The following is a 13,168-nucleotide window of genomic DNA, read 5'->3' on the forward strand; positions in this document are numbered from 1 at the left end:
ATAAATAAGTCAACAGCGCCACAGATGGTTATCTGATAAAAATTCATCATCTCTAAAACTCCAATTTGTATCAGATATGAGGTACCTCTTCCTTCATTCCCAAAGGAGTGCATGCTTCTATCTGCGTGTAGCCTTGGGGAGGGCTGTGTGGGAAGAAAGCATATGAGGGGCTGCTCTTACATGGACTGCACAGGAGTTGAGGGGAAACTAGCTGGAAAAAAAAAGCCACAGCATAAGGAAAACTCACTGAGGAACAATCAACTTTTTTTTTCTTTAATAATAATTCCAGGACAAGAAATAAAGGGGCACAGGGGCAGGGAGGGGTTTGAAAGGAGGAAGCAGACAAAGGAGAAAACTGGGGCAGAAATGCTGGAGCAAGGCAGGGATGTGGAGATGGAGAATGGAGCCTGGGCCGCGCCGGCTGTCAGGAAGGGAGCGGAGAGAAGGCGAGCACTGCACTAATCCCAGCGTCCCAGGTCTGTCGCCCCAGTTCAACCACAGAAAAGTAAATGCCGCTTGCATTACAGTTCTTCCAAGAGACCAGAGCAAGATTTTACTTTGCACTTACCCATGTCTTTCATGTAGGATTCATCCACTGTCTATAATAATTCCACTTAAAAGAGGTACCTTCCCTTCAGGAAGCCATTCAGATTTGCTGACCACACACAGGTCTCCTCTACAACTGGCCACCTCTTGAGTTCAAGAGCCATGGAGCTCTAGCTAATTTTTTTTTTTTTTTAAACAATAGCTGCTTCCCCAGGCAAGTGTCTGTGCCTGTCAAAACCAATACCAACCATTTCTCAAATCTAACCCAAATGTCTTCCACACAAGGAGGGGGTGGGGGAAGCAAGGCGGCAACCCGGTAATAAACAAAGTAGCTTCCTAGGAGGAAGACTGGAACTTCAGATGGGGACATGCTAGGCCAATGTGTCACTCTGCCAAGACAATGGCAGCCAGACTCATCCTAAAATAAAAAATCAGCTTCTGAAGCCCATCTTTCCCTTTTCCGACCTCTTTGCTTCTCTACGTTCCCAAAGGGAAGGCTGAGCGAGGTGGTGTTTAGCAAAGCAAAAGCATTCTGAGGGGATGGAAAGCCTTTGCAGAACTGAGGCGTAACTGCTCCTAGAGAGCCGATGCTGGAAATACAACTTCCCTTGACTCTCAGGCCTAAATGTAAGTACTCTGCCTTGGGAATCCTGATCGGTAGCAGGAGAGAGAAAAAACTACAGGAAAAAGCATTATGCATATGTGAAAATCCCAAGAACGCAGTTCACTGCATAAAACAGTTCAGTGGGCCTAGGAGAAGCAGTGTAAAAATCCTGGGGGCACACTTCTGCTGCAGGGAACTAGCTCATTTATCTCCACAGGCCCACCGGCTTCCACCTGACGTCCCCTCACTCCTCCATCCAGCTCGTTGTGGGAGGAATGTACACCGGGAGGGGGTCCGGCAGGGCTTCCTACAGGCGTTGTTAGGATCAACAACAAACCTTTTCACCAGCCTCCCTGTAATACTCTCTTCTACTCAGGGCGGGCAGAGAGATTTTGGAGGTGCTAAGAAGAAAGAAAAAGAAGGGGAAGAGGCTATTGCTCTCAAACATGGCCTTCCAGAGAGGCCGAAGCCACCGGCCTCCCTTCAGCGCTGCACGCCTTCTGAGGGAGCAGGAGATGGGGGCTGTGGTCCTGCTGGTCAGCCGCAGGGACACAGACAACTCTGCAGGGCAGGGCAGAGAACCACGGTGCACAAGCACAGGCCCAGGACGGTCGCACCAGAGCTGGCATCCTCACCATCACCCCAGGCCGGCCTCCACTGAACTTAGGCCCCACACCCTTCTCGTCTAGTCAGTGACAGGCAAGTGGTGGTAATCGCTGGCTGGCCAATTAATTTGATGGTGATGTTATAGGGCGGAAGGGGGGAGCTAGTCAGGAAGCTGAAAGTACTAGTGATACAAGTCTCCAGCTGTAGCTGCCCCCTGACCGTAATCTTGGGTTAGAAATGGAATATCCATGACAAAAAAATAAAAAATAATAAAAAAAAAAATAACCCCCAAAGATTTCCTAGGACTTTCCTCACTGTAAGCATGTCTAAAAATCTAAGATCCTTGTTTTTTTCCAACACTTAATAATTCTCTATAGTCCTGGTGCCATTATCTAGTCCCACCTCTGGCCCCAAGCCAGCCTGAGGGCGTCACCTTGGGGCATGGGCTCCAGGTGCCACCGCTTAGCTGTCTCTGTTTTAAAACCAGGGGTGGTGGATGCCTCAGACTCCACCATTCTTGCCTGTGAGATAGAAAAGCCAAACGCTTGGTGTCTGCTTCACCGAGAACCTTGAAAACCTATCAAAGGGACCAAAAAAGGGAACCAAAGTCTGGCTTGTTCCAACGGCTTTTCTCAATAGTTTGACTGGGCTGGGGCAGTTACCTACAGGGGCTACACCAGGCAACCATGTGACAACCAGTTAGATACCTTAAATCTGCCTGAAAGGCCAGGTGGCCTGCGATCTTGGGGTGGCTTCTAGGCTTGACTTGGATTCTCCTCAAGCTCAATCTGCCTGATGATCTGTATTGAAGGAGGACAGAGCTGAACAAAGAGACTGACAGCTGCCCATTCCCCACATGGGGCCTGAAGGGCAGATGGGACTGGGGCTTGGAGAACACCCAAATGGAGGGACAGAGCTAATTATAGCTCTAGGTGGCTAATCTTAGGAGTACGGAGTGAGGAACCAGTATGAGAATTCTCCTTCTCTCCTTTTGGGATCGAACCCCAACATTCTTATAGTCCTTTTTGGGTGCCCCAAGGAACCAACCCCAACATTATAGCTATTTTGTAGGGATGCTCTTACCGTCAGGAACTTCGTCTGGCCTCTTCCTCTTCTCATACACAACAATGATCACCACAAGGATGATGATTTCAGCCAGAATTCCCAAAAAAGGCCAGAGTGGGGCCAGGTGGCTCCGTACCCTGAGGATGGTGACAACGGAGGCGGAGCCAATGGAGTTGGTAGCATTACATTCATACTCGCCAGGGTCTTCTGTGATCTGGAGATTCACGATGCTCAGCTCAGTGTAATTTTCCTTGTTGATGATGAAGAAGCGGCCGGAGGTATTGACAATGTCCTGCTCAGTGGCAGAAAAAGTAAAAACACACAAAGGTCAGAGTAGGTGATTTCGTGTCCAAGACAAGGTGGCAATGTTCTCCCTTCGTAGCAGGACCACTGGCTGGGATGAGGGCGCAGTGCCTACGACCATCTTTGTCCAGGTAACCTGTGAGCACTTCATTACTGGCTTCCTCTCCGCCGGGTTAAAGCCTCCCTTGTTGGTCCTCCAGACTTCCTCAACTTCAATGAAGTGAGTAGAAGAAGTCCCACCCTGAAGCCTCAGAGAAGACCAACTCAATCTAGAAAATGCTACTTCAAATACAACACAGGTACGAAACCATAACACAGGAAGATGGAAAAAGAGGGGTGTGACCTCTACAGTCGGGATATATGATAACCTGAGGTCTGTCTGAAGACGTCAGAATCAGCACATCTACTTCACACTTGGTGAGTTCTGGAAAGTCTCCTTAAACTTCCTCCAGAAACAATGCTAAGAACTTGCTCCTAGTCAGAGGAGAGAAATTCATAACTTTCCTTTCCTTTAAGAATTAGAGGGTTAAAGGAAAGTTTATTCAGTCAATCAACAACTACTTACTAATGTGTGCTATATGTCTCACATCCTACTAAGGGGAAGGTGGGACCCAAAAGTGAACAAGGAGGTTGGTCTTAAGAGGGAACCAGACCGGGGCGCCTGGGTGGCACAGCGGTTAAGCATCTGCCTTCAGCTCAGGGCGTGATCCCGGCGTTGTGGGATCGAGCCCCACATCAGGCTCCTCTGCTGTGAGCCTGCTTCTTCCTCTCCCACTCCCCCTGCTTGTGTTCCCTCTCTCGCTGGCTGTCTCTGTCGAATAAATAAATAAAATCTTTAAAAAAAAAAAAAAAGAGGGAACCAGACCTCCAAAAGGATAGTTACAGGAACGTGGCAAGAAGCCCCAACAGACGGCATGTACTGAGTACTGTGGGGCACGGAGGGAGTGGCCAGTGCCAGACAGAGTCAGGGAAAGCTTCGGAGAAGAGCCAGCTTTTGCATTAGATGATGGGGAGGAGAGGTGATCAAGGAGGACAAGAGTGCCCCAGGCCCGTGTGGGAAGGCAGAGGTGAGAGTCCACAAGCAGGGGTCTAGGTGGAGCTGGGACAAGCTTACAGCACTGGAGTGATGGCAGGGCAAAAACGGACTCATGTGTCACCTGTTATGTACCAACTAAAACATAATCAGAAATAGTAGAGAATAAAGGGGAAGATAACTCCCGGAATGAGGTCTAGCTTCGGCATACAGTGGTGAGTGCAACTGAGTGTGGGTATGGCTGAAATGGTGAACACGGCCTCCAAAATAAGTTATTCCATGAAGCTTCAACTCGAGGACTTGGAAAGCTGCCAACTTCTCTAACCCCTGCTCTACTGGTTCACTAAGTCCATGTTTTTCACTTATGATCAGAAATGATTGGTGTTTTCTTTGATCCACAAGTCTTCAACGTGTATTTTTTTTAATACCATCATATGCAAGAAACCTTAACCTTCTCAATGAATGCATAATAAGAGATTGAGTGGGACTTGTCCTACTGCTACAGAATTGATGACTAAGGAGAAGCATCAAAACTAGCCCATATTCTTGGATGAGCGTACAGCATGGGGAACAGTCAACAGTGTTGTAATAACACCACGGTAACAGACGGTGACTCCACTTAACCGTGGTGAGCACCGCATGATGTACGGACCTGGCAATTCGCTATGCTGTACACCTGAAATAAATACATTATAGCTCAACTGTGCTTCAATAATAAAACAATTTAAATATATAAGTATTTTTTAAAAAGGATAGCTTTTCAATACCTTTAAATTAACTTGTACTTCGGAAGTGTTCACATACACTGATAACTAACAGTGACTGATACTTCAGTTTCAGTATCAAGATCGCGTTATCTTATTCATAATATGTTCAAACCTTCCGAAGTGGTGCTGACTTTCCCTCCATCTCATCTGTCAAAGACTAAAAATAATATATGTAAGTCTGCCACCATATAACTGTGCTTCTGGCTATATTTCCTTATTTTTCCAGTTTTTGCTTCATTCATTTTGGAACTGCACTACGCTGCGTAAGAAGATCATGACAGCTTTGTCTTTCTCGTGGATTCTACCTCTTACACCGTGATAAAAAGGAACTCTTGGTTTCATGTTTTTTTATTTGAATCTCATTTTCTGTAATGTTAATATTTCCACTTGTTCTCTCTATTTATATACTTTCACCATATATATCCTTGTTCATTTTTGTTTTAACATTTCTGTACTACTTTGTTATATGTAGATCGTCTTTAAACAACGTATCACTAAATTGTTTCTTAAATCTCTGCCTTTTAATGAGGATACTTAAAACTCTTGTGTTTAATACTACTGTAATTTTTACATTTACTGTCACAAATTATGGCTTACTTCAAAAAAAAGAACCCCAGAATTCTTAAGAAAAGAAAAAAAAAGTTCATACAAATCAGAGGCACACAGTCCCTCTAGGGCTTATTATAAAAGGGAGCCCCATCAAGCTATCTTATCCCCAAGTCATCACATTAACCCCTGCCAGTCTATAAAAGAGAAGACAGGATGAGAGGTGATAGGAAGGGTTATATTTGGCATGGCATGCAGGCTTCCACCCTGCAGCGGAGTGGAACAGTCACCAAGAGAATCACTCAAAGACTGGGGGTGCCAAGAAGAAAATTTCTTTTTCCAGTGGCTATCGTTTCGGCAGGAAACTGGTTGATGTGCCGTATGCCTCTCAATCTTGGAAAACGGCTATTGGGAGATAAGGCAGAGGAGCCTATACTCCCACCATCTGAAGAGCCATGATGTTCAAGTTCCCTCTACCTAAGGGGGTTGCCTTCTGGGTGAGCAGACCCCAGCAGTAAAAATCATCTGTGGCTGGAGCTAAACAGGAAACAGAGAGGTTCAGTAAGAGTAGATCTCTCATATCTGAGAACTGGCCCCGTAAAGAACTCACACAAGTTCTTACAAGATCCAGGATCTGGATACCTGCCACACAGAGGCCCAGAAGCAGTGAAAACCAAGAGCAGACTATAGGAAAAGTCAGATGAGTGATACTTGTCCCCCTTCCTGACCCACATAGAAAAAAGAAAAACCCAGAACACAGAGCGAGGACAATCCCCTGCTCTCCTGCAGGCTAGGGAGAGGGGATGGGAGGTAAAACTGAGAATTTTGGAGTGGACTGAACTCAACTCTTTAACAAAAAAGATGTCCAAGAAAGCTATGGGATCTGTCTAGAAAAGGGATCTGTGCTGAAATTAGTGTCTAGAAAAAAACTGAAAGCATTTTATCTTAGCCCTCAACCAAGTTTAGGCCGTTCAACAAACTAGTTTTCAAAGGCATCAACCTAGAAACCGCTTTTCTTTTCCCTAACCCTCTTTCGTTAAAAGTTTTGTTTCCCAAATGATTCACAGCTTGAAAGCAAGAGGAAATACTACTTGATTTCAAAGTTTTTTCACAATATAACAGATAATTAAGAGTTTGTGGGCATGAGGGGCGCCTGAGTGGCACAGCGGTTAAGCGTCTGCCTTCGGCTCAGGGCGTGATCCCGGCGTTCTGGGTTCGAGCCCCACATCAGGCTCCTCTGCTATGAGCCTGCTTCTTCCTCTCCCACTCCCCTGCTTGTGTTCCCTCTCTCACTGGCTGTCTCTATCTCTGTCAAATAAATAAATAAAATCTTAAAAAAAAAAAGAGTTTGTGGGCATGAGAAGAATAGGAAATGAAAATATCCACTAATGGGGTGCCTGGGTGGCTCAGCTGGTTAAGCTTCTGCCTTCATGGCCCAGGTCATGATCCCAGGGTCCTGCCTCGCGTCGGGCTCCCTGCTCAACGGGGAAACTGCTTCTACTCCCTCTGCCGCTCCCCCTGCTTGTGTTCTCTGGCCCTATCTCTCTGTCAAATAAAAATAAAATCTTAAAAAAAAGAAAAAGAAAATATCCACTGAGGAATCAAGGAATCAAGGGCTCTCCTACCCAGAGACCAGTAGAGAGAAATGACCATTGCTTGCCAGCACAACTAAGTATTTTATTGACTTTTCAGGGCCCGCTCTGAAAATACTCAACATCTCCCTTCTTCATCATGACCCCTTACTAATGGGTTTCTGAAATCTAGTCATTGTTGTTAATGTTAGAGTCCCTGTCACCACCTGACGTTATCATTATTGAGAGATCATGGAGTGGGAAGAACCATGGACTTGAAATAAAAAAACTGGATTTGACCCTTCCTTGGTTTTGTCATTGATTTACCTTGGTTAATATGTAATCTTCCTGAAGAAGCAGATTAGATTACCTCCTTGGTCCCTTCTGATTCTGACTACTGACAATCAGAGAGGACGCCTGAGAAATACAGTACTGGGCATGCAAGGCCTGGGGACAGAAGGAATGGACGACACCCTCTCTGACAGAAAGAGAGACTGGCCAAACATCAGAAATCAGAGAGTGAGAGTCTAAAACCTGGACTCCCTCTGCACCATCAAGAATCATCCCACCGATCAGGAAAGATGTTTTCTTTGACCTCCTCAGGAGCAGACACTGTCAGATTTCCAATGTCCAAGGCTGCCCTTGCACCTCACCATGTTGCCTCCATCCCTAATCAGCACTCCCTGTGTTCCTAGAATATACTAGTAATTGCCCTCATCACCCTGTCTTCCCCCCAAACCAGAAATGTGTATTAAGACTACTTCAAGAGCAATATTTGCTCTAGGACAAATGGACTAGAATAATAAAAAAAGTTTAAGATTGGGGTCAGCTCTTTCAGTTTCCCATCTTGAAGGCAAACCAGTCTAATCCCTTTGCAGACAGCCAGCTTTAACAACTCATGTAGGGATTCCATGCTGGACAGAGACTGTCGGTCACCTCCAGACTGAGAATGTAACCGTTTGCGACTAGAAAGGGTGACCCAAACCAGGCCAGTATGGCAGGTTACAGCAACTGGTCCAGATGTCTGGACCTCCCAGGAGAAACTCCAGCAACCAGAGACCCAGGGAGAGAGAATCAGGGCTGCCTCCTACTCACCACGGGCATACCATTCTCCTTCTTGCGCCATATCCACTCTGGGTGCGGGTAGCCAACTGACTTGCAATACATCATGGCATCTTGCCCTTCATTCTTATTCTCACTCCGTTTATGGCCAGTGATGTCAGGAGCAGCTGTGAGAAAGAGTGTTGAACAGTTACCACAGGAGCCTACTCTGAACAGGATACAAAGGCCTCACGTACGGACTCAGAGCTCTGCTTCTAATACAGCCAATCCCTAGGCCTATCCTCATAGTCATTTTGATAACATGCATTTCAGGTCAGAACAGAGCAATGGAACCAATCCATCCCCTATGTCCCACCCACCAAAGCAGCCCAAGCAGATACCAGGATTGCTATATGTGAAGTTCTGCTAACAACGTAGCTGGTTCTCTAACCTCCTAGAAGAGGGTTCAACTGCCCTAAATTAAAACATCCTTAAAAAAAAAAATGCACACAGAAGCTATTATCACCTCCTCTTCCAATTATGGTTTTTTTTCTTAAAATGTCTGCACTAATAACAATTATGGATAATATCAAATGTCATACATTCCTTTAAGGAAATGAGAGATCCCTAAGATCAAACACCTAAAATCAAGTCCCATGGCAAGGTATGTAAAACAATGATTGCCTGGAGAAGCAATCTGATGAGTACCAGTGGGCAGCGCTCTCCCAGGAAAGAGAAAATCCAGCAAACTGGTCTTCATAAGGGGTAAGAAAGGAATAAATAGGAAATTCAACTGGTCTTCATAAGGGGTAAGAAAGGAATAAAGAGGAAATTCAACCAGTGTCCCAAGAGATTTAATTAACAGTTTAAGAATAGGACCTGTACACCTGACCCACAGTCATCTCAACAAACCCAATCTTGGGGGACCTTCCACACATGCTAGACGTTGCTGGTCTTCTGTGTTCTAAGGGATCACTTAGAAAGAAACAGCACCGTGGTTTATAAAAATTAGATAAGTTTCAAGGATCCAAGAAGCCAGAGATTGGGGCTAATTCTTTGAATTTAGTCTCCTTTGATCTTAACTGTACTTTCCACCATACCTCCTCCTCACCAGTTACAGTAACGTGAAAGCAATAAAACTCAGAGTAGGCCAGATGCCACTTTGTCGGCCGAGATAGGAAAGAGAATCAATAAGCCTGGTCCAAATTCCAGTTTTGCTTGTTCTTTAATTATTCTGTGCTTCAGTTCTACACCCATTATCAAGTGAAGATAATTCTAGCGCCTACCTACATCCAGCGTCCTTGGATAGGTAATATTTAAAACATTCATCTTGCAACATAAAAGCCTATAGCATTATATTATAGCATGGGCTTGTCCCATGTTCCCCCTCTAAATAGCTTGGTTTTTCTTGGCTTAAAAAATAATCCAAAGTCCTGCTTCTTCTCAGACTGTGCTTCCCAGCCCACTTCCAAAGGCACCTGGACAGAAATGGAATGAACAAGGTCCCAAGCTGTCTCTATAACCACTGCCTGCCTAACTGAAGCCTGCTCGGTACTGCTCGGTGTGAGGGGTTTTCTAAAAAGGATGTTATAAAGGAAATAGCTTTTTCCCCCCAGGCAAACTTCCTCACTGCAGAAGGGAGCCGGCCAGCTGGCTCCATCTTGTTCCCACCACACCAGATTTCTCCCAAAGCCACTTGGTCACGCTCAGCCTACCGTTCCACCTTTACTAAACAGTCAAGACTATCTTAGGTCCTCCAAGAGGCAAGCTCCATGGCAATACACGAACTAAAACACCGTCAGGGGAAGACACGACAAGCAGGAGCTACCACACTTTGCTTCTAGTTGTTTCATGTGTCTGACAAACATTCAGCACCTACCATATGCCAAATACAGCAGAGTGGTGGGGGGAAGGCCTTTCTGTTGAGGTGGATTTTCGCACAGTCATGAAGAAAGCAAGGAGCAGCACACTCCTGTATCCGTGGGAAGAACACTCCAAAATAAAAGACAAGCCTTGAGGCAGAGGTGTGCTTGTTATGGACAAGGAACAGCATGGAGGAGTTTGGCTGAAGCTCAGTAAGCAAGGCGAAAATGGCAGGAGATGAAATGAGAGTGAATGGAGCCCAGATCGAATTGGACTTTGCAGGCCACCGCGATGACTCTGGCATTTATTCTGAGTCAGCTAGGAAACCACCGGTAAATACCAAGCACTGGTACGGAATGATCTTCATGTTTTAACAGGCTCCCTCCAGCTGCTACGTAGACAATTGTGTAGAGAGACAACAGTGGAAGCAAGACCATTTAGGAAGCTGTTAAGAGTAATACAGGGAAGGAAGGAGGTGGTTTGGATGAGGGAAAGAGCAGTAAAAGTGAGGAGATTCTGATACATTTTATAGGCTGAGTTAATGTACTTGTTAATGGAGTAGATGTGGGATCCAAGAGAAAAAAGAGGCAGGAATGACTCTATAAAGTTTCTGGCTTGAATAATTCTAAGAAGGGAGTTGCCAGTTCCTAAGATAAGGAAAACCACAGAAGAATCAGGGTGAGGTTGTTTGTTGTTGTTGTTGGCTTGTTTTTATTTTGTTTTGTTTAGGGACGGAGGAGCAACGGTGGTAGTAAAAGCCAGGACAGGGGACGCTTAAGCTATTTCTTTAACATCCACGTGCAGCTGTCAAGTAGACAGCTGAGCACCCAGTCTGGAGCTCAGGACAGTAGTCTAGGATGGAGACGTAAATTTTAGAAATCAGCATGTGTGTGACATACTTTTCCACTTTCATTCTCCTTTCCCCACAGAGAATACCCACTCTGGCCCAGTTATCTAACTAATTCCAATAGCACTGTGAAGTCCGTACCGTCAGCTTTTACCTGGAGGACTCATCCCAAGACTGCACATCAGAACCACATAGAAGGCTAAAAGCTGAGTCGGCTTATGATGCCACGGCCACTAAGAAGCTGCTATTCTGAAAGGATGCAGACCAGAAGGCCAAGACCTGAGGAGAGGGACGGGGACGGTCTTCACTCCTACCGTGGTGTTTAGGAGGAGAACATCACTTCCCGTTTTCCTTTATCTACTTTGGTATTCTACAGAGGCTTCTGTTTACAGATGTGAACGTGGCCTTAAAGGCTACCATGCACAGAGACTGCTAGGAACTTAGCTACCCTCATCACGCTTTGTTGGCCATATTTACACAGTGTGAACCTACAGGGAAGAGTCTTCAATGGTTAGATCTACTGCTGCTTTCTCCTCAGCTTAGCGAAGAATATTGAATGAAGCTCTGATTATGCACCCTTGGGATGGTGGAAGTATCGCTAGTATTGTGGGCAGACAGAGAATTAACCCAAGCCACATCGCTCCATCCCGAAAGGAGGGATTATAACAAATATTACTTTAGCCTCTGAGTCAATGAAAAGTTTTTTCACGTCTCTCTATCCTTAGTGGTAGCTGCTCAATCAGAAAGCCTTGTCCCCAGATGGTTCCCACACTTGTGGTGGACATCGCATGATGCACAAACTTGTCAAGTGACAAAGCTGTATACCTGAAACTAATGTGACACTGCGTGTCAACTATACTCAAATAGTATTAAAAAAAAAAAAAGAAGAAGAAGAAGAAAAAAGAAAAAAACATGGTTGCAAGGGTGGAGAAAGAAAAGCTAAGCAGGACAGTGGATCCACAGCAGGAAAGGTCACCAGACTCTCAGAGCACATGTAAGCACTGGTAAGAGAGCAAGGGGGGTCCATTAGGGCTCAGAGTCCTCTCATGGTGGTTTTTAAATAGTCTCCAAAGTCTCTGATAGTCTTCCCTTCAAGAAGTGAAGCATTAATTGCTCCCTCCTCTCGAGTGTGGCCTAGTGACAGTATTCTAATGAATGAATGAAATAAAGCCGAAGTAAAGGTATGCAACTTTGGACAGTTCACAAAAGACAGTGTGGCTTTCTCCTTGCTTTCTCTTGGATCACACAGTCTGGGGAAGCTTAGCTGTCATACCACGAGGACACTGAAACAGCCTATGACAAAAGCCCACATAGTGCGGAACGAAGGCCTCTGCCAACAGCAGCCGTGTAAGGCAGCCACCCAGGAAACCGATCCTCCAGGCCCAGGCAAGCTTTTGGAAGACTGCACCTGACAGACCCTGAGCCACCTCACTAACCGGCTCCCTAATTCCTGACCCACAGAACCTATGAGGTAGTGTTTTTTTGTTTTAAGTCACTAAGTTTGGGGATAATTTAACCACCCAATGAAGAAGGCATTACCCCATTTACAGAGACTGGGAAACTCAAGTTTGGAAGTCATTTAACATCTAAAATTACATTGCCAGTAAATAGTAAAGCTAGAAACCAAATTCAGGACTGATTCCAGAGGCCATGTTTTTTGTACTTTACTACATAAAAGGGAAAATAAACCAAACTAGGACTGAGTCCATAAAAAAGAAAAATACGCAATATGCATTACAACTGCACAGAAAAGTGCCCAAATGCTATCTTTGCTTGTAGAGGTGCTAGAACGCTCTAGACCTGAGGTGGATTGACTTAGCTGTCGGAGTTTAACTACTCCATATACTGTAATATAAATAAAAAGAGCTTTGGACTTTAAGTCAGAGAAATTTAGGCTCCATTGAGACTATGACTCACCAACTGAATAACCCGAGGTGGGTCATTTAAAATCCTTTGAGTTTCAGTACTCACTTTTGTAAAATGGGAGTAATACTCACATAATTCACAGAGGTCTTGTGAGGACTGAAATATATCTGTACCAATCTAGCACATGATTGGAGCTCAGGGTCAAAAATAAACATTTAAATTGAGCTATTAGTCAGGGAAAGGAAAGGCGAGGCATAGACTCTGACATTGAGTTCTAAGAAATCAAAGAGATGCTGATTAACGTGTTTTCTCTCTGCTGATATAAACAGGACTTTTGTTTGTAACTCTAATAAGGTTTAATCAGGTCAGATACTCACAAATTTTGATTAATGGCCTATTTATATTGAAAAAGGTGCTTCACCTTCTATGGGCTTGCCATTTTATAAGGAACTGCGTAACTGGGGTCAGTTGCTCAAAGGTAGGTCTGAGGCATCTGATAGAGCCAAATAC

The 13,168-nt window shown here is 45.0% G+C and overlaps 1 protein-coding gene across 1 annotated transcript in view; it reads right to left on the bottom strand.

The window, feature by feature from the left end:
* Window positions 1–13,168, bottom strand: part of NPTN (neuroplastin) — a 69,242-nt gene that overhangs the window by 6,946 nt on the left and 49,128 nt on the right. The window contains exons 7-8 of the mRNA XM_057303600.1: window positions 8,137–8,270; window positions 2,840–3,113 (exon numbers count right to left, since the gene is read on the bottom strand). Coding sequence (XP_057159583.1) covers window positions 2,840–3,113; window positions 8,137–8,270 — 408 coding nt within the window. The remainder of the gene's footprint in view (window positions 1–2,839; window positions 3,114–8,136; window positions 8,271–13,168) is intronic.

Source organism: Ursus arctos, unplaced genomic scaffold (assembly GCF_023065955.2).
Source record: "Ursus arctos isolate Adak ecotype North America unplaced genomic scaffold, UrsArc2.0 scaffold_28, whole genome shotgun sequence".
Lineage (NCBI taxonomy): Eukaryota > Metazoa > Chordata > Mammalia > Carnivora > Ursidae > Ursus > Ursus arctos.